Source organism: Salarias fasciatus, chromosome 23 (genome assembly GCF_902148845.1).
Source record: "Salarias fasciatus chromosome 23, fSalaFa1.1, whole genome shotgun sequence".
NCBI lineage: Eukaryota > Metazoa > Chordata > Actinopteri > Blenniiformes > Blenniidae > Salarias > Salarias fasciatus.
In genome coordinates, this window is record NC_043766.1 from 38,330,130 (window position 1) to 38,355,155 (window position 25,026).

General features: G+C 43.5%; 4 protein-coding genes across 4 annotated transcripts in view; 1 reads left to right on the forward strand and 3 right to left on the reverse strand.

Annotated features, from left to right (window-relative positions):
• Window positions 1–3,369, reverse strand: part of LOC115381317 (protein NLRC3-like) — a 533,865-nt gene extending 530,496 nt beyond the window's left edge. The window contains exons 1-2 of the mRNA XM_030082596.1: window positions 3,321–3,369; window positions 172–1,963 (exon numbers count right to left, since the gene is read on the reverse strand). Coding sequence (XP_029938456.1) covers window positions 172–1,963; window positions 3,321–3,357 — 1,829 coding nt within the window. The 5' untranslated portion in view covers window positions 3,358–3,369. The remainder of the gene's footprint in view (window positions 1–171; window positions 1,964–3,320) is intronic.
• LOC115382184 (NACHT, LRR and PYD domains-containing protein 12-like) overlaps window positions 1–25,026 on the forward strand; it is an 815,989-nt gene that overhangs the window by 757,854 nt on the left and 33,109 nt on the right. The window lies entirely within an intron of this gene.
• The window catches only part of LOC115382179 (NACHT, LRR and PYD domains-containing protein 3-like), a 1,352,480-nt gene that overhangs the window by 685,661 nt on the left and 641,793 nt on the right, over window positions 1–25,026 (reverse strand). The window lies entirely within an intron of this gene.
• LOC115382194 (NLR family CARD domain-containing protein 3-like) overlaps window positions 1–25,026 on the reverse strand; it is a gene marked incomplete at its 3' end in the record, with an annotated part of 1,416,821 nt that overhangs the window by 544,882 nt on the left and 846,913 nt on the right.

The window sequence follows — 25,026 nt, forward strand, 5'->3', positions numbered from 1 at the left end:
TTTTTTTTTTTTTTTTTTTTGTGCATGTTGTTTCTTACAATCAGAAAACCCCTTTGACACAAATTCAGGAATTAAACATTTTCAGGAAGAATTTTTTGACTGGATGGAAAACTTGGTGTGCAATAACATTTAGCCCATAGTTTGGTCCATATCTGTTCCTGAAGTACGTACAGAGCTTTGTTGGAGGCTTTGACCACTGGCAGCAGCTTCAGAAGAGTCTCCTCTGAAGCAGAGTATTTCTTCAGGTCAAACTCCTTCAGATCTTCTTCTGATGACAGTAAGATGAAGACCAGAGCTGACCACTGAGCAGGAGACAGTCTATCTGTGGAGAGACTTCCTGACCTCAGGGACTGTTGGATCTGCTCCACCAGAGAACCATCATTCAGTTCATTCAGACAGTGGAACAGATTGATGCTTCTCTCTGCAGACAGACTCTCACTCAGCTTCTTCTTGATGTACTGGACTGTTTCCTGATTGGACTGTGAGCTACTTCCTGTCTGTGTCAGCAGACCTCGAAGGAGACTCTGATTGGTCTCCAGTGAAAGACCCAGGAGGAAGCGGAGGAACAAGTCCAGGTGTCCATTTGGACTCTTCAAGGCCTCGTCCACAGCTCTCTGATGGAGATGGTGGAGCTGAGGCTGTTGTGGAGATTGTTGAATGGTTGTTTGTTTCTCTTCCAGCAGGTTGATTCCAGAGTTGATGAAGGTCTGATGGACATGAAGAGCAGCCAGAAACTCTTGAAGGCTCAGATGGATGAAGCAGAAAACCATGTCCTGGAGGCCTTTCTCCTCTCTTAAGATCTGTGTGAACATTCCTGAGTACATTGAGGCTGCTCTGAGATCGATGCCACACTCTGTCAGGTCGGGTTCATAGAAGATCAGGTTTCCTTTCTGCAGCTGATCAAAAGCCAGTTTCCCCAGAGACTCTATCATCTCCCTGCTCTCTGGACTCCAGTGTGGATCTGTGGCAGCTCCTCCATCATACTTGACCTTGTTCCTTTTAACCTGGACCACCAGATGACGCATGTACACCTCAGTCAGGGTCTTGGGCAGCTCTCCTCCCTCTCTGCTCTTCAGCTCCTCCTCCAGAACTGTAGCAGTGATCCAGCAGAAGACCGGGATGTGGCACATGATGTGGAGGCTTCGGGAGGTCTTGATGTGGGAGATGATCCTGCTGGCCTGCTCCTCCTCTCTGAACCTCCTCCTGAAGTACTCCTCCTTCTGGGGGTCAGTGAACCCTCGGACCTCTGTCACCATGTCCACACAGTCAGCAGGGATCTGATTGGCTGCTGCAGGTCGTGTGGTGATCCAGAGGCGAGCAGAGGGAAGCAGTTTCCCACTGATGAGGCTTGTCAGCAGAACATCCACTGAGGTGGACTTTCTAATGTCAGTCAGGAACTTAGTCTGGTGGAAGTCCAGAGGGAGTCGACACTCATCCAGACCATCAAAGATGAAGATCACCTGGAATTCTTCAAAGCTGCTGATTCCTGCTTCTTCTGTTTCACTGAAGAAGTGATGAACAAGTCCCACCAAGCTGAACTTCTCCTCCTTCACTACATTCAGCTCTCTGAAGGTGAATGGAAATATGAAGTGGACGTCCTGGTTGTCTTTGTCTTCAGCCCAGTCCAGAGTGAACTTCTGAGTCAGGACTGTTTTCCCAATGCCAGCCACTCCCTTTGTCAGCACTGTTCTGATTGGTTGAGATCTTCCAGGTGAGGCTTTAAAGATGTCTCCTGGTCTGATGCTTGTTTCTGCTCTGTCTGCTGTCCTGGATGCTGTTTCAATCTGTCTGACCTCATGTTCCTGATTGACCTCTGCAGCCCCTCCCTCTGTGATGTGGAGCTCTGTGTAGATCTGGTTCAGGAGGGTGGACTCTCCTTGTTTAGCGACTCCCTCAAACACACACTGGAACCTCTTCTTCAGACCAAATTTCAGCTTCTTTTGGCAGACTCCAGCAGAGGTTCCTGAAAAGAAGACAAAAGCATTAATGACTTGAGTAAATTTTAGGGCTGAACGATTTGGGAAAATAATCTAATTGCGATTTTTTTCCCTAATATTGCGATTGCGATTTAAAATGCGATTTTATCATTTGATTTTTTTTCCCCCAAAAAAGCCAGAAATATTTGTTTTAAATATGACCAACACAACATGAAATCTGTTTAGTGTAAAATGTTCTTTCCATTTGTATGAATAAAATTATAAGATTTACAACTTTAAATAAATAGGATTTTTATTTAAATGCTCCAAGAAACATAAGAAAAAAACTGTACAAAATCCACCATCTTGACAAAAAATATATAAAACGAGTGCGTCAGTAAAATAATAATAATAATAATAGGCATCTCTCTCACTGCTCCCAAAGCAGTAGTAACATTTTATACAACTGAAGCATAGAATTTGACTCTATTTGAAAATATTTTGTGGAATCAGAATAAAGTTATCAATAAAAAAACAAATGCACTTTTAGATTAGGCAAAAAAATGAACCAAACCAGTGCGTAACGGTACTGGAGCTCGGCATTTTTGCTTTGCAGGCGTCATATAAGAGGCACAGTAATATTTTTTCAAGTGTTGGAACAAATTTGTTGTGTTACCGCTGGTTGTGGCAATAGTGGCACGACACGCTCTGCTCAACACTTGACGTTGCGCTGCATCATTTTTTTTTAAATCCAAAGTAATCCCACATAACCGAGGTGCTGTTCCTCTTCGGGACTAATGTCTCAGTAGTTTCTGGGGAGCCAGAGGCCACTGCGCAAAGCAAAGCGCAGTGGATGATGGTGAATCCGTCACGGCGCTTCTCTCGCTTCTGTTTCTTCTTCTACTTTGGAGCAATGGCGGGTGGCGAGCAAACACTTAGGTGCATACCGCCACCTACTGTATCTCTTGGTGACTGCGCTTCAGGTTACCGCTTCCGTTTGTGTCACGTGATTACATTTTAATCGCGCACGTTGCGATTGGCAAATCGCGTTTTATCATATCGCAACATTATTGCAAATGCAATTAATCGTTCAGCCCTAGTAAATTTGATCTTGAATGTGAAGATAAAAGTGTAGGAAATGTGGAAATGTTTCTTCTCCATTGATTAATTATCAAGCTCCTCAGTGGAGCACAAGCAGCATCTACTCTCATGCATATATTTGTATGACTTGAGACGCAGAGTTTCGGCTCGCTCTTGGTGCTGCTTGTTCTGGACTTCCTGCCTGTTTCCCACTGTGTGTGTGTGAGCTGGAAATGAGCTGTGTTCTTTGGATGGACTCTGTTTCTGCTGCTTCCTGCTGGAGCTGAAAACATTTCAGTGTTTGATGCGATCAAATCCTCTTACTGCTCCACAGACGCTGAGCCAGCTCCTCCTGCTTCATCCTCCTCAGGAAGTCCAGTGTGATCCTCAGAAATGACTCTCTGCTGCTCCTCTGCTCTTCATCCTCATCCTCCCTCTCACTCTCTGAGCATGCTGGGTAATCTGGACTCAGGAGCTTCTTCATCTTCTTCAGCTCCTTCTTCATGAAAGTCACCATGTTGTCCTCCAGCATCTGGAACAGAGAAACATCTGGAGTTGTTACGTCTCCAGTTACCATCACCAAGAACACTATCGACATTTCTATTGTTCCCACAACTGTAATCAGTAAAGGTAGTGTTACTGCTAATGCTAACATTACTGTGTGATGGCTCACTGACCGTCCACAGGGATCCACAGCATGAATACAGCTGCAGTCACCATGGAGACGACCGCTGCTGTTACTGCTACTGTCACAGTAATTTGGATGTCAGTGTTGGGGTAATTAATCCTAAAAGTAATTAGCTACGAGTTACTTATTATTTCTGTACATTGTAATGAGATTAATTTGCTAGTTACTGCATTTGAAAAGTAATTTCACTACTCATGACTTTCCCATTTCTTAATTCACTATTCAGATAAACAAAGAGATCCGTGTCTTCCCCAACCAGAAGTCCTGGATGAATCGGACGGTCCAGCAACTGCTGTGGAGAGAAACACCGCCTTCACATCTGGTAACAGAGAACTCTACAGCACAGCTCGAGTCAGCCTGAAGAGAGGCATCAAAGAGGCCAAGGCAGAGTACAGGAGGAGGATGGAGGTCCACCTGGACAGCAGCAACAGTCAGCAGGTGTGGCAGGGCATCAAACACCTCACCAACTACCAGACCGACCCGGGAGCCACAGAAGGTCACCTCACGCTGGCAGAGGAGCTGAACATTTTCTTTGAGGCTACTGCACCTGATGCGGCCAACTTCCACCAGGCCCACACCGACACAGTACTCCCCCTAGAGGAACATGAGGTGAAGCGCACCCTGTGGTCCATTAATCCCAGGAGAGCAGCGGGGCCGGATGGCATCCCTGGACGTGTGCTGAGGGACACTGCAGACCAACTGGCTGGAGTCTTCACCAGGATCTTCAACCAGTCCCTGACGCAGTCCACTGTCCCATCCTGCCTGAAGTCCTCCACCATGTCCCCGTGCCCAAGAAACCTCACATCGACAGCCTCAATAGACAGCAACCTCCTCCTGAACACCTCCAAGACCAAAGAGATGATCACTGACTCCAGAAGGAAGAAGACGGAGACTCCTCCTCTCACCATCAGCGGGGACGGTGTGGACAGGGTAGAAGACTTCCGTTTCCTGGGAGTCCACATAGAGGAGAAACCTGGCCTGGAGTGCTAACACCTCTGAGCTGCTGGAAAAGGCCCAGAGAGACTGGATTTTCTGAGGATCCTCAGAAAAGAGAACATCACACAGAGACTGCTGCTGTCCTTTTACCGAGCCTCCATAGAGAGCATTCTAACATCCTGCATATGTATCTGGTCCAGCAGCTGCACAGTAGCTCAGAGGAAAGCTCTCCAGGGAGTCATCAACACCGTACAGAAGATCACTGGATGCCCTCTGCCCACACTGGAAGACCTGCACAGCTCCCGCCGCCAGAAGAAAGCTCTAAATATCACATATGACACTTCTCACCCGGTCACTCACTGATTCAAATGCTGCTTTCTGGGAAACGTTACAAATGAACACAAGGACAAACAGACTGAAACAGCTTCTACCCAACAGCAACAACCATCCTCAACAAAACCAGGAAGTGTTGATCTTATTTTCTTAATGACTGTGTGTGTATGAAGTCCTGTGTTGATGTCTGTGTGAATGGAATCTTTATTATTTTGATTAGGTCTGAAGTTATCTTTTTTTAAAGTAACTTCTTTGGATTTTTAGCTTTTTATGAACAATGCACTGACTGGAGAGCATGTTAAATTTCATTGGACAATGACAAATAAAGATCTATCGATCTATCTATCTATCTATCTATCTATCTATCTATCTAGCTATCTATCTACTTGAACAAACATCGTCGCTGTGCCATAACTTATCCTGTCCTCGTGTTTATTCACATATTGTGTAAAACTACAATGTCTCTGTCTGTGGGAAGAAGTAACCACACTGGTCTCATGACACAGGCTTTTGAAAACATGAGGAAAAAACTTTTTTTTTGTTTGTTTGTTTTGTTTTTTAAGGAAAAAAGTTTTTCTTCATATTTTTGTAAAAAAAAAAAAATGTGGTCAGTAACAAATAAAAAATAAAGTTCTGTTTTTTTTTATCCATTAAAATGAAAATAGAAATGCACTTAAAACCATTAAAAGGAAAAAAAATGACATTAATTAAAAAGACATAATCTTCACCATACAGCTGCTGGAGGTGGAAACCTACCAAGTCACAACCTCTGGAACCTGTTCATGAATTATAAAGCTATTTTCTATAGATGATCTGGTAACGCTTCCTACTAAGAAGTTACCAGGTAAGTAGTAAAAAACACTTGACTACTCGGGAAATACATAGCGTACACACCTAGCAGTACCTAGTAATACCTAGTAAAAAGTCTACATTTCCCAATGATTGCATGGTAATCACTTAGCAATTACTTAGTAAGTACTTGGCAATTAACAACATAGTTGCTATATACATTATAATTACCCAGTAATTAATACTTACTACCAGGCAGTTACTTGGTATTTGCCTGGAATTGGCTTGGTAATTACTCTAAAAGTACTAGGTAATTAGCAACATAGTTACCCTGTAATTACATGGTAACTTTACAGTAACTTCTCCTTATTACATGGTACTTACCTTGCAATTACCATGTTAATACATGGTAATTACCGTACTGTAAAAGGAAGTGTTACCGTCTTGTTCTCACCATAAAGATGGAGTCCAGATGTGTTTGATGCTGAGGGGCGGAGCCTCCACGGAGAACCTGGGAGCTCTGCTGGCTGACGCTGCAGAAACATGTTGACTTTGTTCAAGCTGCTGTGAGCTGTGATGATGAATCCTGACACAAACACTGATTCTCACCCCTTATCAGCAGGTCCTGGTCCTGATTTAAAGTAAATGGGTTTATCCATAGACCAGTCACTCTTCATGGACACTCGGCTGGATGGAAACCCAGAGTCAGAGCTGAAAACAAACACAACATCAGGAACAGACTGACTGGAAAAATGGAGGAACACTGGAGAAGAAAGAGAAGAACTGGGAATTACTGTGAGGATTTTTAATAGTTAGAATCTTTATTTTAGGACTCGGACAGAAAAGTCAGTCACTGCTTTGGAATGAAATGCTCAGTAAAATCCAGTGAATAATCTGACTGGTCGTCTCTGCATCCTAACAAGAGTCATCAAGATCAAACTTGTTGACTGGTTCTGATTGAATGCTTGTCTTCTGATCAGTTCACCTGTCATGTCCTGATGTGTCTGATGTCAGTGTGATGTAGCGCCGCATGATGTAATAATTCCGCATTATGTAATAATGTAATAAATGTTTACATCATTATGGAATAACGCCACATTTTGTAATAACGTGCCGCATTTTGTATAAAATTCTGGAGTGCAATATGTAATAAAGTTTGCTGCATTTTGTAATAAGTTGTTACATATTGCACCAGTTATTACAAAATGTGGGTGTTGTTTTTTTTTTTGGAACAAATGTAATAATTTGGTGCATTGTGTAACAAACCACCAAAATTGATGTCTCAATTTGAAAAAAACATGATAACATCAGAACAACATTGACTTTAAGCATTTTAGCATGAGTCATAACTAAGAATCACTTTTACAAACTCGTAAGATGTTTCATTAGTCAACACTTATTTAAATATAAGTGTTCATTGTTACCAGAGAATGTGAAAGTTCAGAGACAAAAACTGCATTCCATGCATGTTACAGACAGAAACATTATCAGTGCACTCAGGACCAGCCCGGGCTTTGGAGGCGCCCTAGGCGAGCCCGAGACGAGCGCCCCTTGGTAGCGGGGTGCTGAGCGGTTCCCGGAGTTGTCGGAGGGGGGGGGGGGGGGGGGGGGGGGGGGGGTGGGGTGCTGAGCGATGCCAAGCAGTGCGGTGCGTCAGAGCGCTGCAGAGCAGAGCAGCGCAGAGCGGGGCACACGGAACACGGAGCGTCGGGGCGCCCCTTGTTCGGCCATGGCGCCACCCCCCCCAGACGTTGCGCCCTCGGCGGCCGTCTAGTTCGCCTATGCCTAGAGCCGGCCCTGAGTGCACTGAAATGTCAGAAGACACACACACATCTGGATTATGTTATGCAGATATACGTGATAGAAAGCAGACAAAAGACAAAAACTAATATGGAATACAAAAAACTTCAGTTCCATTTATGCTAATGCAACATAGAAGTCCTTTTCTATAGTGGGTACAAGGTGTCAGAAAAGTTCCCACAGGGATAACTGGCTTATGGCGGCCAAGCGTTCATGTTTGATCCTTCGATGTCGGCTCTTCCTATCATTCACCAAGCGTTGGACTGTTCACCCACTATCAGGGAACATGAGCTGGGATTAGACCGTCGTGAGACAGGTTAGTCTTACCCTGCTGATGATGTGTTGTTGCAATAGTAATCCTGCTCACTAAAAACAGTCGAAACAATCTTTAAAACAAAAATGAGATATTCCTAATCTGTTATTAAAATAAAAAGAGGGCTATCCACAATGGCCTGTTAACAAAAAGATTAGCAATATATCCAATATCCAAGACATTTACTTAAGACTTGAAAAAAAAGCAATTCCTCGAGTAGCAACAGTAGAAATACTAAATACTTCTCTTAAAACAACCACCACATAATAAGGTTAAAGATGATCAGTCAGAAAATGACTGAACTAGGTTCAACAGATACGTAGTGTTCGAGGTTAAAGGAATACTCCACCCAAAAAACGATTTGGCCTCATTTTCTACTCACCCTCATGCTGAGAAACACTCTGGAGCACTTTTTTGACGTTTCAAATGCAGTTGGAGATGTTTGGGGATTTTCGTTGTCAACAAACAGGGACCGACAGAGCCCGACAGAAAAAATGGTCCATAAAATCCAAAAAACGTTCCCATTTTCCTTCATACTGCTCGTCCGCTGTAATCCAAGTGTCCTGAGCGCGTAACGTCCATAATTAATTCTTAACGAGGTCATTTAGTACATTTTAAGAGCCCAAACAGGGCACTTTCATACAGCTCCATTGCATGTCTGCGCGCGCACCCTGAACTACGGAAGCCGCGGCAGACCAAGCCAGACGCTTGCGCGCTTTCAGCGACTACTTTTCTTAATTGCAAGCGTAGAAGAAGAAGTTCCGCTGTTTATATTCTGCTGTGAGTGACCGAGCTGTGGACAATCACAAAAGTGATTGGCTACTGTTTTAAAGCTTTGAATTCGGTGTCCTGCTGAAAGGGCACAAGCGTGTTGCTTGGTCTGCCGCGGCTTCCGTAGTTCAGGGTGCGCGCAGACATGCAATGGAGCTGTATGACAGCGCCCTGTTTGGGCGCTAAAAATGTACTAAATGACCTCGTTAAGAATTAATTATGGACGTTACGCGCTCAGGACACTTGGATTACAGCGGACGAGCAGTATGAAGGAAAATGGGAACGTTTTGTGGATTTTATGGACCATTTTTCCTGTCGGGCTCTGTCGGTCCCTGTTTGTTGACCACGAAAATCCCCAAACATCTCTAACTGCATTTGAATCGTCAAAAAAGTGCTCCAGAGTGTTTCTCAGCATGAGGGTGAGTAGAAAATGAGGCCAAATCGTTTTTTGGGTGGAGTATTCCTTTAAATAGGATCTGTGCCACATTTGGAAGTTCCTCCTATCATTCTTTCCTTTATACATTTGCTCTTTACATCATATCTCTCCTTCCTTCCTTCCTTCCTTCCTTCCTTCCCATACTATGGTTTCCAAAAAAATGTCCATCATTTTGAAATGTCCACAGCTTGTTTACCTCAGCAAGTCCCAGGCTCTTATCCACTTGCTATTTTTTCCAAATAGCTCCCTTATTTAACAGATAAGGTTCTTTTAGAAGACAGGTGAGGGTGAGAGTAAAGTTACCTCTACTAGTTTCGGTCATATCCGGTGACCTTCCTCAGGAGGCACGTCACGATGGGAAGTGATGCGTCAAATAAGCTGCTGTCTCTTCTTCTGATGTTTTTCAGACAGTAGGGGGAAATTACGCCCCCTACTGTCACTGTCATGTTCCAACTGAAGGCTTTCAGCTAAAGATTCCCTGATGTAGATTTGAGGAACAAATTGTGATTCAAGGTGTTGAAAAAGTTTAGAAACCCTGTTGAATAAACCAAGCATTGACATGTCAGCATGTAACGTTAACTGAATAACATGTGACAGCAATTCTGTCGGCTGGCTGGGCATGTCACAATTTCCATCATCATATAGAAAGCAGAGCTGTCACTATAAGGCAGGCAAACCAGGCAATTTCCTGGGGCCCCCTGCTGGCCTGGGGCCCCAAGATAATGACTGTTATGAATAAAATACAACGACAAACCGTGTGAGCTCCCTTTGGCAGCCAAGGTGCAATGACACTGTTATCGCGAGTCGGGATCCCCCCTCAAGGGGGCCCCTCTCAGTAGCAGCTGACAGCACTCAGCAGCCAGCCGGTTTCATGAGCCCTGCAGCCGGCAAAATATAAAACAAATCCAAGGATGAAGCCAATTTATCCATCCGGCAGCCAGAAAAGAAAGAAGAGAAAGATAAAAGATAAAAAGATAACGGTAAGTGATAAATCACATTAGTAGGGGGGCTTGGTGTAATAAGTTGCTGTAGGTAACTTTGTCCAATGTCCAGTGTTGATCAAAACATACATGAGGTCCACCATGGGCCAAGCAAGGCTCACTGGACTGGCAATTACATCAACTGAGAGTAGGGTGACCACCTGTCCTGTTTAAGGCTATTTTGTCCCGCGTCACGCGTATCAGGACAATGTCCCGCTTTTCCATTCATTGGCAGCAAAAAAAAAAAAAAAATACAAACAAAATGAACCAGCCCAGAGCGGGTCTATTCCTCTACCTCTATGCTCTGATCTGCGCGAGCGGAGAGCATTTCGAACGCGGAATCGCTGCGCGCGGTAGCGCCGCGCACGGCGCTTCTGATCGCCCCCCACGTTAACCTATCTGACTGGCTGCACACAACACCACGGGTCGCGCTCTGCACCGCGCCCGCTCTGCTTCGTTCTATTTTTCACGCGAGCCGCGAGCGCCGAGACCGCCAATTGTCAAGCTGGATCAAGCAGATCGGACAGGACAGGACGTCGGAAACAGGCCAACTGAGGAGCCCGACAAGGCCCTGCTCAGCTACCTGTGCAGCAGCAGCTTCTCCTGTGGAGAACATGATGTCAAACCACGTGCTGGATGTGATTCTCATCAAAAAAAAGGTCCGACAGCAAGAGACTTCTAATGCAGTCGTTTTTATTGAGCCTATGCAGAGAAAGAGAGGATCTTACTGGAGGCTGGAAGGTCAAGCAAAAAGTATAAATTCAATTCAGGCAGCATCCACAAGTGAAACCCGTCAGCTTAAATAGCCGGAGGAGGAGGAGGAGGAGGAGGAGGAGGAGGAGGAGGAGGAGGAGGAGCGAGGAGTGAGGCGGGACCCAGACAGGAGGAGGAGGACCACAAGACGGGGACCGTCACAATGTGTAGTTTGATTTATTTTTTACCTGCACTCTTTACATGCTGTTTTTGAATAATGTGTCCTTAGCAGTGTTTTATTCCAAATGTAGAGATTTGCACTTTTTGTGAACCAAAAAAAAAATTGTATTTAGTTACTGTACTACTGTACTTATTGGAATTTTATCGTTACTGGTTACTGTTGATTGTTGGTATTGTTGTTATGATGGTGGTGCAGATGTTAGGCTGTTGAAGTGGTTTTTGTTATAAAGTGTGAGGGAACTGAAACTGTAACCCTAGTTTTTTTTTTTTTTTTTTTCTTTGGGGGGGGGGCTCAAGGTCCATCTTGCCTGGGGCCCCCAAATTCCTTGAAACGGCCCTGATAGAAGGACATCGTCATGGGGTTTGTGCAGGGCGTCCTAGCATCTGTTAATTCAGCTTATCATTGCTGATCAGATCATGATTACTAACCTTAAAAGTTTGACCATTCAGTGCACTGATAATGTTTTTGTCTAACAAGCATTTTGTGCAGTTTTTGTCTCTGAGCTATCAAACACATTCTCTATGATTATAATAAACAGTTATATTTGAATAAGTTTTGTCTAATGAAACATCTAACTAGTTTGTAAAAGTAATTCTTGTTTATGAGTCCTGCTAGAATGCTTAAAATCAATGTTGTTCTGACGTTATGTGTTTTTTTTTCTTCAAATTGAGACATCAATTTTTGGTGGTTTATTACATAATGCACCAAACTATTACATTTTCTTCAAAAACAAATTTTAACACGCAGTTTGTAATAAACGGTGCAATATGTAACAACTTATTACAAAATGTGGCAAACTTTATTACATATTGCGTTCAAGAATTTTACTACAAATTGCAGCAAGTTATTACAAAATGCAGCGTTGTTACATAATGATGTAAAAATTTATTACAATATTTCATAATGCGGCGCTACAGAGCTCATCATGATGAAGACAAATGCAGTCAGAGCGAGACAATAGTGTGTGTCATGTTCAATGAATCATTTAGTAAAGAATGACAGAAAATACACAACAGCAGATGAAAGAAAACCTACTGAGACTCTGAGGAAGGAGATCCTCTGAAGTCTATAATGAAGTGTTTGGAAAGGTCGCTCTTCATGGACACACAGCTGGGACCAGGTTCAGGTTTATGTTCAGGTTGAAGTCCAGGTGTAGGTCCAGGTTCAGGGGTGTTGGTTCTGTTCTGCTGCCTCTTCCTTCAAGAAAACACAGACATGAGTGAACAATATGAAGAAAATCAAGTTCTGATAAAGCTCAATCTTGAACAGACTCTCTCTCACACACAGTGGTGTGAAGAAGAGTCCTGGTCAGTTCCAGATGGAGGTCTCACCTTTTAGCTTTGCTCTGGTTCCCATGTTCTCCACTGAGAGTCCTTTTACAGGGAGGGACTCCCTCTGTCCTGTCCTCACGCTGATCCATGGCAGAGCACACAGCGACACACACACACACACACACACACAACTACACACACACACACACACACACAGTCTCGTATTTCTATCCTTGTGGGGACCGTCATTGACTCCCATTCATGTCTAGCCCCTAACCCTGACCCTTACCCTAACCCTAACCCACACCACAACAAAGCCTAACCCTAAAGAAATGTTTTTGCACTTTTACTTTTTTCAGTAACAACAACATGGTCAAGAAAACACTGTTTCTCCTACTTAGGACCGGAAAAAAGGTCCCCACAAGGCACGTCGTTTCACGTTTTGCTATCCTTGTGGGGACATTTGGCCCCAACAAGGATAGAAATACGAGAACACACACACACACACACACACACACACACACACACACACACACACACACACACACAAAATCATTTTTAAAATGTCTGTCCTTTATCATAGAGAACCTTGTTCCAGTTAGTTACAACACAGACATGAACCACATCCTCAGTAACAGTGCAGATTTTACCAAATGCAGAACGACAAGCTGAAGTGAACAAATACATCAAATACCCAGATCAGACACGTTATGAAGTCAATAACTACTGACTGACTCCTCAGAGTCGCCATCAGTGTCAGGTTTTTTTTTCCACTTGGACGGAGACAAACGCAGGACGCTGTTGGAGGAAAACCTGTCAGACTGTGAAAAGACTGGAACCTGTGGTGGAGGTTCACCCTCCACACAGCAACAGTCAGAGTGTTGAAATGTCAGGGTTCAATGTTTCTGAGTCGATGTCCACTCCAGGAGTGTGATTTTAACTCTTTCTGGTTTGAGTAACGGTCAGTGATGGAGTCATTGGACAGAACTGATCACACTGGTGAATATTCAGGTATAATTGTGTCCTATCAGTGTTACTATGACGCTGCAGACACTCATCTTAGCTCCGCCCACTGGATGCACATCTCACTCTTTCCATTGAAGAGTTGAGACTTGCATGGTGGTTCAGTGGTTGGCCTCTGGCCTCTCAGCAAGACGGTCCTGGGTTCAAATACCATGCATGTCTCAGTGTGTGTGGGGTTTCCTCCCACGGGCCAAAAACATGCATGTGAGGTCAACCAGTGAGCCAGGGTTAAAAAAGTCTTTTCTGTTTGAATGGCATTAATACTGATATTTCTGGTACTTTAAGTTGTAGATAACATGACTCTTGAGTGAGTAAAGTGGCTCTAACCAGGATAGATGGAGAAAAAAATGGCACCCCTGCAGTGTTCCCTTAGTGTTAATTTAACGGTTTATGAGTTAATGTTGGAACGCTGAAACAGTGCTCAATATAAAAACTGTTCATTTTCAAAACTGTTAATTCAACAGTCAAGAGTGTGAGCTCATTAAAACTGTTATAAAGTGTTTAAATGAACTCTGTGGAGGTCATTCTGCACTCGACTACGTGCTGTGCAGCAGGATAACGAGCTGAAAGAAAGGATAAGAGTGGGAGTGTGTGTGTGTGGGCACATCCATAAAGATAAAGAATCATCATGATCATAAATTCCTGTTAATATTTAATGTTGTTTAACGCTTATCAGTGCGTATCAAGAAAAAAACACTGTATTCAGGAACCAGGAACCTTCATCCAACCTCTAGATGCAAAGCATTCTGGGATACGTAGTCCTATAGTCCTACTCCTCCACCTCCTCCTTTCAGATAAAGTCAGACTCATTTTCAGGTAAACAGCATAAAGTATCTGACAGCTGATATGAACATTAAAGTCCTGCAAACTCATTTCAGCCTGAACACTGGAACCATTCTCTTTGTTCACATCATGAAAACAAAGTGTTTAAAATGAGACTTTAGAAAGAACAGCCATGACTGAGTCCCTGATAAGACTGGAGTGTCGTCTGCAAACTTTATCAGGCTGTTGGAGGAGTGGGTGGAGACACAGTCCATGGTGGAGAGGGGGGAGAGGGGGGAGTGGCTGAGCTCAAGGTTCAAGGTGTGTCAGAGCTGAACTACATTAAACATTAACAAGAAGCCTGAGGCCACCTTCACAAGGGTTTGAGTGTGAGTGTGTGCGCATGTCAGTAAAGATAAAGATTCATCATGATCATAAATTCCTGTTAATATTTAATGTTGTTTAACTCTGACACTCCTTCTGAACCAGACCAGCCTCAGCCTGACAAACACACACACACACTGTAAAATGAATAATGTCCTCATCAGGACCTCCACAGTGACAGTACAGAGAAACACACACATCTGAAGGCTGTTCCTGATGTGTGTCTCCACTAGAACAACAGGTGTCCATAATGTAGGCTGGACAGACACACAGACACACAGCCAGCAGCCACACAGTCAGATCCAGTCCAACACAGCGTTGTGAAAGCTTTGTTGTAGCTGACAGAGATTCTCACCTGATCAACTCTCTTCACATCTTCTTCAGACTCTTTTGGAGAGAAGAAGCTGCTCTCCGTCCCTCCTCAGTCCTTCTGTCTGTCTCTGCTTGATGTGAGGACGCCGTCTCACCCTGACACCTCCCAGTCCAAGAGTCCAAGTCCACGTAGTTCAGCTCTGACACGCCCTCAGAACGTCACAGTCCATCTGAACTAAGGCCAGGCAACCTGATCTGTATGGCAGCACTCCTCAACAAGTCAATGATTGATGGACTTCCTGCTGGGCCGGCAGTGTCCTCTTCATGTCTCTGAGACGGAAGACAAACAACTGGTGTCTTTGGAGCATTGACTGGAATTCTGCTCCAGCTTGAACGAGGAGAAAATCACAGTCAGTGAGCTGTTAGTCTGCAAGCAACCTCCCACCAATGATGAAGTGTTGTTGTGTTGAAGCAGGGGGGAGAGGGGGGAGGGTGGATGCTCTCTGTGGTTCTTGTGTAGAAGTTTGTGAGCAGTTGTGGAGCAGACCAGCCTGTTTCAGCTTCCTCAGGAAGAACATCCTCTGCTGGGCTGTTTTCTCCAGGGTGGAGGTGTTCAGACAGGATCCTCTGTAGATCTGTTCATCTGGTCCATGAACTGACGGCTGTCCAGATCTGTAGGGATGCTTCTCTTGATGTGTGCCAGCGCCATCCTCTGGAAGCTCTTCATAATGACCGGGGTGAGAGCTCTTCCCTGCTGCTTCACAACAAATCCTGACAGAGAGAAAAACACTTTACCTTCATACTGCAGCTCCATGTACAGCAGTGTGTTCAGTCTCTGTGTGTTTGTGAATGTGCATGTGTGCAGACTCACAGGTGAGTGTGTGTGATTGCATGTGTGCATATGTGTGAACATATTTGCACGTGTGTTTGTGTGTGTGTGTGTATGAGTGTGTTTCCATGTACATCAGTCTGACTGCCGAGTAACTGTAGTCACTTGTTGCTTCAGCACCATGGACAGCACCATGTTTACAGTGTACACATGTATGACCGCTCATGTGTGTGTGTGTGTGTGTGTGTGTGTGTGTCTCCATGAGCTCAGTGAGGCTGTCCTCCAGGTCAAAGTGTAGAAACAGCTCCCTCTGTAGGACAGGTGGAGAAGTTCTCCTGGAATCAGCTCAGCAGTTGAAAACAGGAGAGAATAAAAAGTGTTTTTCTGGAACTCAGGGTCACAGTGGAAGGTTCCAGTGATTCTACTGTTTTTACTTAGACTTTTTTATTTTTTACTCTTTTATATTTTAGAAGTAGCATCATGTGAGCTCATTTAATCATATATCATTGTATAATCCTGCTCATGATGCTGGATATGTTTCACCAATAAAGCATTTTTGGGATTATAATCCAACATTATCAGCTTTTATAAATAACACTGCTTCTCTGCTCAAAGGCTGAAACAGGATGTGGTGAGTTCACTGCAGGTGTTGAACCGGATGTAACCTCATGAGTTGACACCTTGTCCTGATTGGTTGGAGTGAAGAACTCAGTTGGGGGTCCCAGGTGGGCTGAGTGCATCAGTTTTTTTTTTTTTTATTCTCAGTTCCTCCCTCTAGCACGGCGCAAAGGTTACTATCCTACGCACGGTCCCGGGTTTAATTTTATTAATCAACTTATTGTTGTGACACAAACTTTGGCACCTAACTTGCTGTGCGCATTTGTGCTCCAATGCTCCGTGTTCCGTGTGAGCCCCTCTCTGCGCCGCCCCGCTCTGCAGCGCTCCGATGCACTGCACCGCTCGTCATTGGTCAGAATCCCCCCCCCACCGCCAGCCCCGCTCAAAAACGCTCAGCACCGCTCGGCAACCCATGGAGCGCTCGTCTCGGGCTCGTTTAGGGCACCTGAGACGCCCGGGCCAGCCCTGCACTTCAGTTCATATATGAGTCAAGGCAGGTGAGCAAATACTTTTGGTAATATAGTGCACATCGTTTCAGCTGAAGCAGGTGTAGCACTCGTGTCACTAATTCCCAAGTAACCACGATCACTGGACCAGTTCTAGGTTCGAATTGAGTGGGAAAAATGGAAATAACACACCAGGAATCACTGATGACTAAAGCCGGCAACTTTACTTAAGCTTTCACAAAACAAATGAACAATCACACAATCATGAAATAAACACGTCTTTTTTCCTTTTTAAGAATGAGCAAAGTTTTAACTCAGTATTATTTGAAAAGATTCTTGAATTCTAATTTGGTTTCTAATAGAAACAATGTTAATTCCTATTTTTTTTTCTATTTTTGGACCGGTCAAATAAATTATTCTATTTTGTCTCAAATGAAATAAATAATGCCTACTTAATTCGATTTTCTTTGAGTTAACTCTTATTTTAGATCTTTGTATTGCAAGTAATGGAATCTTATAAATCACCTCCTTTTCAAGTTAATTTAGTTTCCCCTTTTTTCACTTTTGCTTCCTTTACAGAACACAAAATATGTCACCAATTGACATCACAATACAAAAAACAAATATCAAATTGATCAGTGTCAAATTCACAGTTCCAAGTTTATCCTGAGTCCAAGTGCTGTCTCAGTCTGAGTCTTCACTCAGTGAGTGAGAGAACGTTCCAGATCCTACCGCAGAAGCTCAGCTCAACCGAGCTGAGTTGGACTGATGCAGTGATGGTGTTGCACGGAGACGACAGTTCAAATCCTCGTAGGTGCTGAATCCTGGGTCAGGCTCGCCATTCCGGACGTCATCCACGTGCATGCGCCGCTTCCTCGTGGTGCTGCTGTGCACACAGCACAGATCGTCTGCAGCTTCACCACGCTCCCAAGTTCTCCCGGGCGGGACAAAAAAACCTGGCCTGCACGACAGGCCGTACACAAAATAAAGTCTTTTAAACCAAATCTTAAATTGAGCAGTTCTTTAAGTTGCATCATGAAGTAAATAAAATGAAAAGAAATGGCACTGCAGCATCTCTGCTCAGCACGCATGCACAAACATGAGGACTTAAACACAACAGAAAACATCACAAACTCACCAAAACCGGTGATCCAGAGGCATGTGAAACGATCCCCGTTTCACAAAGTGTGTTTTTATCTCTTTTAACGCTATTTTTTCCTTTTCTCGCTGCGCAATCCTGCAGCTCTCCTCGCTCGTTAAGCAGCACGGAGTTTCAGCGTCTTTTTTCAAACGGAAGTTGCATCATAACCCCAAAAAAAATATATTAAATCAATTATTTAAATTCTTCAAATTGCAAAAATAAAAAATGAATTGTTTTTTAAGGTTCAAGTCAATGAATTAAATAAAATATTTATTCAAATTAAAAGCTGTTTCTTTTTCTTCAATTCTAAAACTTTATTTAAACCGGGGGTTACATCCTCCCCTCCTTTCCTGATGTACGTCCCTGTACATCTTTATACCATAGAATTGAAATACAGATCGTAGTTTTGTACACTGGATTCATTCAATGAGTCTGTGATAACAGTACTCAGACTTTGAAATAATGACTGAACAATGGTTACCAACGGGTTACCCAGCTCAGGATAGGTCAGTCTCTTTGAAGGTTGCTTTTGTCTGGTTGATTTCCTTGTTTGTCCGTCAGCCTCGCCACTATCATGGTCACTAATATCTGTACTGCGCTCTGTCAGTGAAACATCAGGAACGAGGCCAGGTCTGTCAGCTGAGTCTTCGTCAGTGTTCGGAAGATCAACATGTATTGTGGATTGGTTATTCTCGTCATTGTGAACAGTAGGTGAAGTACTTTCCACAGGGTCTTGATCAGGTAAGTCATCTTCAGAAGGATTTTCAACAGGTAAGTTACTTCCATCCAGTAAAACGGAGTCAACAGGTACCACCGGAACATCATCCAAAGAATCTTTTGATAAGTTGGAGTAGTTTTGCTCAGCAGTGGACACTGGTGGGATCTGAAATTGTGAGTTGTTTGCTCTCAATGTCACTTCTTTGCCAGCATGATCAGAATTTAGGGTTTCAACAACCACATTTGTGAACATGAAATCATCAGAATCAGAGTCTCTCTCTTCAGCTTCATCAAAACCCCCATCTCTCGAGTTCTGACGAGTTTTTGGGCGTCTAGGTTTCTTTTGGATTTCAACTTCAACTGGAGTTGCAGGGAGAAACCCACATGGCAACAACAGGTCCCTATGAAGAGTTCGTAAAGGACCTTCTTTTGTTTCAGGTTTGACAACATAAACTGGGACATTTTCAGACTGCTTTACTACAACATAAATGTCTGATTCCCACTTGTCTGCCAATTTATGTTTACCTCTGAGGCGGACATTTCTCACCAAAACTCTGTCGCCTTCTCTCAGAGTGGAATCGACAACACATTTATCAAATCGTGTTTTATTGCGATCTGCAATTTTCTTTGCATTCTCCACTGCTACTCTGTAGCTTTCTGAAAGTTGTGATTTGAGGTTTTTAACATATTGAGAATGTGAGCTTGACTGATGGTTGACCGGTAAGCCAAAAGCTAAGTCAACTGGCAATCTTGGTTGTCGGCCAAACATTAATTCATAAGGAGTGAAACCTGTGACGTCGCTTTTAGTACAGTTGTAAGCATGTACCAAGGGTTTCACATGCTCACGCCAGTGACATTTCTTTTGGTTTTCCAGTGTACCAAGCATATTCAACAACGTCCTGTTGAACCGCTCAACTGGATTTCCTCTCGGGTGATATGGGGTGGTCCTGATCTTTTTGATGCCTGCCAGCTCACATAGTTCTTTTATGGTATGCGACTCAAAGTCTGGCCCTTGGTCGCTGTGAAGTCTCTCAGGAATACCATAATGGACGATGAAATGGTCCCATAGACATTTCGCAACTGTGCGTGCTTTTTGGCTTGGGGTAGGTATCGCAACAGCATACTTTGTGAAGTGATCAGTGATCACTAAAATGTCTTTTGTGTTGCTCGAGTCTGGTTCGAGAGTTAGAAAATCCATGCATAAGAGTTCAAGAGGTCGAGTAGCTGTGATGTTCACCAGAGGCGCGGCTTTTTCTTGAGTGGATTTGCGTCTTATACAGCGGTCACAACTTTTGATTTTTGCCTCAATTTCACTTGCCATTTTGGGCCAATAGAATCGCTTTCTGATAAGATCCAGTGTTCGTTCCACACCCATGTGGCCCATATCATCATGGAGGCTCTTTAAAATCATGGGTCGGAACTCTGAGGGCAACACAAGCTGGTGATGAATCTGTGTACCCTCGTGTCTTTTCCGATAAAGGATACCGTCAAAAACTTCAAGTCTGTTTGACTCTCTCAGTAAAAGAGTGAGCTCAGGAAGTTCTTTTCTCAAAGATGGAGAAGGTGTGACCCCTGTCTCTATCTGGTTAAGGATTTCTCGAATGCATGTATCAGTTCTCTGTTTTTCTCTCAATTCAGCTGATGTGATTGAAGGGATTACAGGCAAACCACCAAACTGCTCTTCCTCTGTGAAGCTATCTGGGATAGCATCTGAATGATGGGCAAGAGAAACAACCAAGGCAGCACCCGAGGGTGTTTCCTCAGTAGAATCGCTCGTGATTTCCTGCACCAAATGTTTCTCACACACTGCTTTAATGATGTCGTCAGAAAGGTTAGCCTGTTCGGACTCCAAAAGGTGTCTTTTTGTGAATTGTTCTATTCTTTCAACTTCTTTCTGTGATGTTGAGTCATCAGGTAACTTGCTGTGTGGACGTCTAGACAGTCCGTCTGCATCCTGGTTTAGTTTTCCAGCTCTGTACTGCAGCTGGAAATCAAATGTTGACAGAGCAGCTAGCCACCTGTAACTCGTAGCGTCAAGTTTTGCAGATGTCAGAACATATGTTAAAGGGTTGCTGTCTGTGATGACAAGAAATTGGGTTCCATACAGGTAGTCTTGAAACTTTTCAGTGACTGCCCATTTAAGTGCAAGGAACTCCAATTTATGGGCTGGATACCTGGATTCACACTTTGACAAGCCCCGACTTGCATAAGCTATGACTCGCTTATGCCCTTCCTGCTCCTGATAAAGGGCAGCACCAAGACCTGTGGTGCTTGCGTCAGTGTGTAGAATGTAGGGCAATTTGGGATCTGAAAAACCAAGAACAGGAGCTGTGGTTAGTTTTTCTATCACAGTGTCAAAGGCTTCCTGGCAAGCATGAGTCCATCTATCACCAAAATCTTCCTTTGGGTGATGGTACCTTCCAAAGCTTGCTTGGTTGTTGGAATTTTTCCTCAAGGGAGGGTATCCGGAAGTAAGTTCATTAAGAGGTTTAACGATCTTTGAATAATCCTTGATAAACCTGCGGTAATAACCACAAAATCCTAAAAAGGTTCTCATCTCTTTCAGGTTTTTGGGTTTCGGCCAGGTTTTAAGGGCTGCTATTTTCCCAGGATCTGTCTCGACACCTTTCTCAGATACAATGTGACCAAGGTATTTTACAGAGGTTTGAAAGAATCTGCATTTTTCAGGTGAGAGCTTGAGACCGTACTCTTTCAGCCGATTGAGTACACGCCACAGTCTTTCCTCATGCTCCTCCAGTGTTGAAGAAAAAATGATAAGATCATCTAAGAAAACTAAAGCTTGTTTCAAGTTTAAGTCTCCGAGACATCGTTCCATGAGCCTTTGAAATGTACTGGGGGCATTTGTTATTCCCTGGGGCATCCGATTAAATTCAAAGAATCCAAGTGGGCAGACAAATGCTGTTTTATGCTTGTCTGTTTCTTCCATTTCAATTTGGTAGAACCCCGATTTCAGATCCAGTACAGAGAACCATTTTGATCCTGTCAATGCTGAAAAGGTTTCTTCCAAATTAGGTAAAGCATAGGAATCTTTGACTGTCTGGAGGTTTAGTTTTCTGTAATCGATACAGAGTCTGATGTCACCATTCTTTTTCTTAACAACAACGATCGGTGAGGAGAAAGGTGACTGAGATTCACGTATGACTCCTGCACCAAGAAGCTGTTGAAGGTGGCTCCGCACAGCTTCTATGTCATTTGGGTGAATGGGCCTCGGCCTGTGTTTGAAGGGAGTCTGATCACTGAGATTTATCTGATGTTTAATTTTGTCAGTCCGCCCAAAATCAAGATCATGCTGTGCAAAGACCTCTGGGATAGACCCCAGTTTTTCTGATATCCTTTCTTTCCATTCATTTGGTACTGGAGATTCCCCAAAATCAAGATTTATTTTGAAATTAGGTTTGGTAGGTAGATCAGAGTTGTTGGTTTCGATGGACTTGATGCTCGTGATGGCATGTATTTCTGCTATCACGGCTTTTGGAGTGAGAGTAATGTCATGGTCTGACTCGTTTTTTAGGATGACTGGTATGCTATGTGTTGTTTTGGTTGATAGACTTGCTATAGCATCAGTCACTAGTATGCCTCCCGGTAAAGAAGCTGACTTTGGTGCCTCCACCATGACCCATTTCTCAGTATTTGGTACTCTGCAACTCACATAACCTTCAAAAACTCTGGTTTGCCCAGCAGTTACGGTTTCTGAGTTTTCACTGAGTAATTTCACTTCTCCAATCCTGGAGTCCAGTGATTGATTTTTCCTGAGTTCAAGGGTTTTTAACACTACCTGGTAGCCACGAGGGAGTGAGTGATAGTTCTGAGATGCAGTGTTCTCATACTGCTGATAAAGAATGTCAAGAACATTTGTGCCAATTAACACTGAGGACAGTGTTGAACGCAAGTCCGGCACAATCAAAACCAATGTTGGTATTTCAATGTCAAATCCAAATGAATTTCTTGGGAATTTGATGGTGGTTTCAATGTAGCCAAGGTATGGAACATCCTGACCATTAGCACCCTCTATTTCCAGCAAGTCATTTAAGGACTTTATCTGTATGTGAGACAGATTTTCTTTGTAAAAAGAATTTGGGATTGTTGTTACTTGAGAGCCTGAGTCCAACAAGCAACTGCAGTCTTTTCCATTTATGGACACCTGTGCAGTGCACTTTGCTCCAATTAATCCTTTTGGCAGGGTTACTGAATGAGTTTTCTGATTGAATCGCATTTTAGGGGTGTGCTTCTTTCTTTTGGGACGCACTTCTCGTTCTTTAGTCCCTGTCTGTCCCTCAACAGGAACCAATTCTAGTTTAAATTAGTAGGCTTGGTGATGCCATTCTTAGTGTCCCATTCCTGCTGTTTTTGTTTCAGCTGCTTTCTTTTCAGTGCCACCAAAGGTGAATTTGGCTCATTCTCACATTGAGGTTTAATGTGGCCATCTTCTCCACATCTGAAACAATACCAAGGATTTGGTCTGTTGTTGCTCCCACTAGTGGCGCCTTGATTGCTAAACTGCAAAGTTTTGGACATGGCAGCATTAGCAGATGGGGCTCTGGAAGCTTGTGCTGTTGTCTTTGTTTGCACTGGTTTGGTTTGAGCCTTCTTGCTTTGGGTTTGTGAAATTCTTGTGAGCTGGGACTGTAAATCAGCGATCTGTGTTTTTAAGTCTTGGATTTCTTTGTTGGAGTCTGTGGTTGGTTGTGGCAATGTGTGTTTTTCATCACACTGAACACAAACACCTTGGTAATGGGAGGACACTTTTGGTTTTAAAACACCGAGGTGTTGTTTCATTCGTGTTGCCTTAGAGGCTCTCTTGTCTTCTGCTGTTCTGATTAACAAAAGAAGCTCCGCAAAGGTGGGTGGGGTTTTCTTTTTATGTTCAAGTTGTAGTTCAGATATAAGGAGATTGTCCCAGCATCCTCTGACAAACTGCCTTAGCAGCTGGTGATCAAGTTCGCCTGCACTTACACCTCCCCTCCTGAGGGTGGTGTTCAAAATCACTTGTAGTCTTTGCAGGTAAGCTGAAGGACTTTCACCACTGTTCTGCATTGTGTTGAGATATTTTGCAAAGAGGTCATCTCCATCCTCTACAGTACTGTATGCAGAATCCAAGATTTCTAAGTACAACTTTGGAGGAGATTCAAGAGGTAAGTGCTTCACAATGTCGAGGGCTGGAGACAAAAGGCTTTCGAGAAGTTTCCTGGACTTATACAGGTCTGACTGCTTTGAGTCCTGAATGAGGAATTCTACATTAGAGCGCCATGTCTCATAATCAACCTCACTGTTGGGGTGAGGACAACGACCAGAAAATGGGCGGAGTCTCATGGTTAAGTGAGACTGCATCATGGACTCCTCATTCCTGACAATGTGCTCAACGATCACTTTTTGTATTCCTGGTGGGTTAATATCTGGGAATTGAAGAGCTGGTTGTGCTCTTTCCTGATATTGTGTCTGACGTGGAGACCAGTTTGACTCTGGTTGGAGATGTTCGGGGGTGCTGTTGTTGGAAGGACTAACCTGTGCAACAGCTTCTGGAGCATGCTGCTTTTGAACATCAGGTGAGTTTGGTCCCACATTGTCATGTTGAGCTTCCGATTCACCCTGATCAATAGTCTCGCTGATGGCAGAAAGTTCTTCTTTGAGAACGACTGCAAAATCTTTACCAGTCTGTTTTGCAATCTCCTTTAACTCTGAGAGGTAAGTCCGTGTAGCAGTCTTACTGGCTTCAGGTGTGTAGACAGTCATCAGAGCTCTTATGTGATAGATTGTGTCAGTCTCAGTCTTGGAGGGAAGTTTGTATGGTAAGAGAGGTGAGAGAGTCTGCATAGCTGTACCATATGTAAACTCCACAATAACCTGCTCATCTTCCTGTCCCTCTGATGGATCTACTTGGATGATCCTCTGAATAGAGCCATACTGTTTCAAAAAGTCAAATAGTTCTTCGTCTGTTTCAGTGCCAGCTAACCCGCCCACAATGACCGAGTTAGGGACTTGAACATTCTTTCTTTGAATGACTTCCATTTCAATGTCACAAGGATTTCTGGTGTCTGTTCCTTTAGGAACCCACTCCTGGCTGGCTCGCCAAGGTTTATGTAGCACTCGTGTCACTAATTCCCAAGTAACCACGATCACTGGACCAGTTCTAGGTTCGAATTGAGTGGGAAAAATGGAAATAACACACCAGGAATCACTGATGACTAAAGCCGGCAACTTTACTTAAGCTTTCACAAAACAAATGAACAATCACACAATCATGAAATAAACACGTCTTTTTTCCTTTTTAAGAATGAGCAAAGTTTTAACTCAGTATTATTTGAAAAGATTCTTGAATTCTAATTTGGTTTCTAATAGAAACAATGTTAATTCCTATTTTTTTTTCTATTTTTGGACCGGTCAAAATAAATTATTCTATTTTGTCTCAAATGAAATAAATAATGCCTACTTAATTCGATTTTCTTTGAGTTAACTCTTATTTTAGATCTTTGTATTGCAAGTAAATGGAATCTTATAAATCACCTCCTTTTCAAGTTAATTTAGTTTC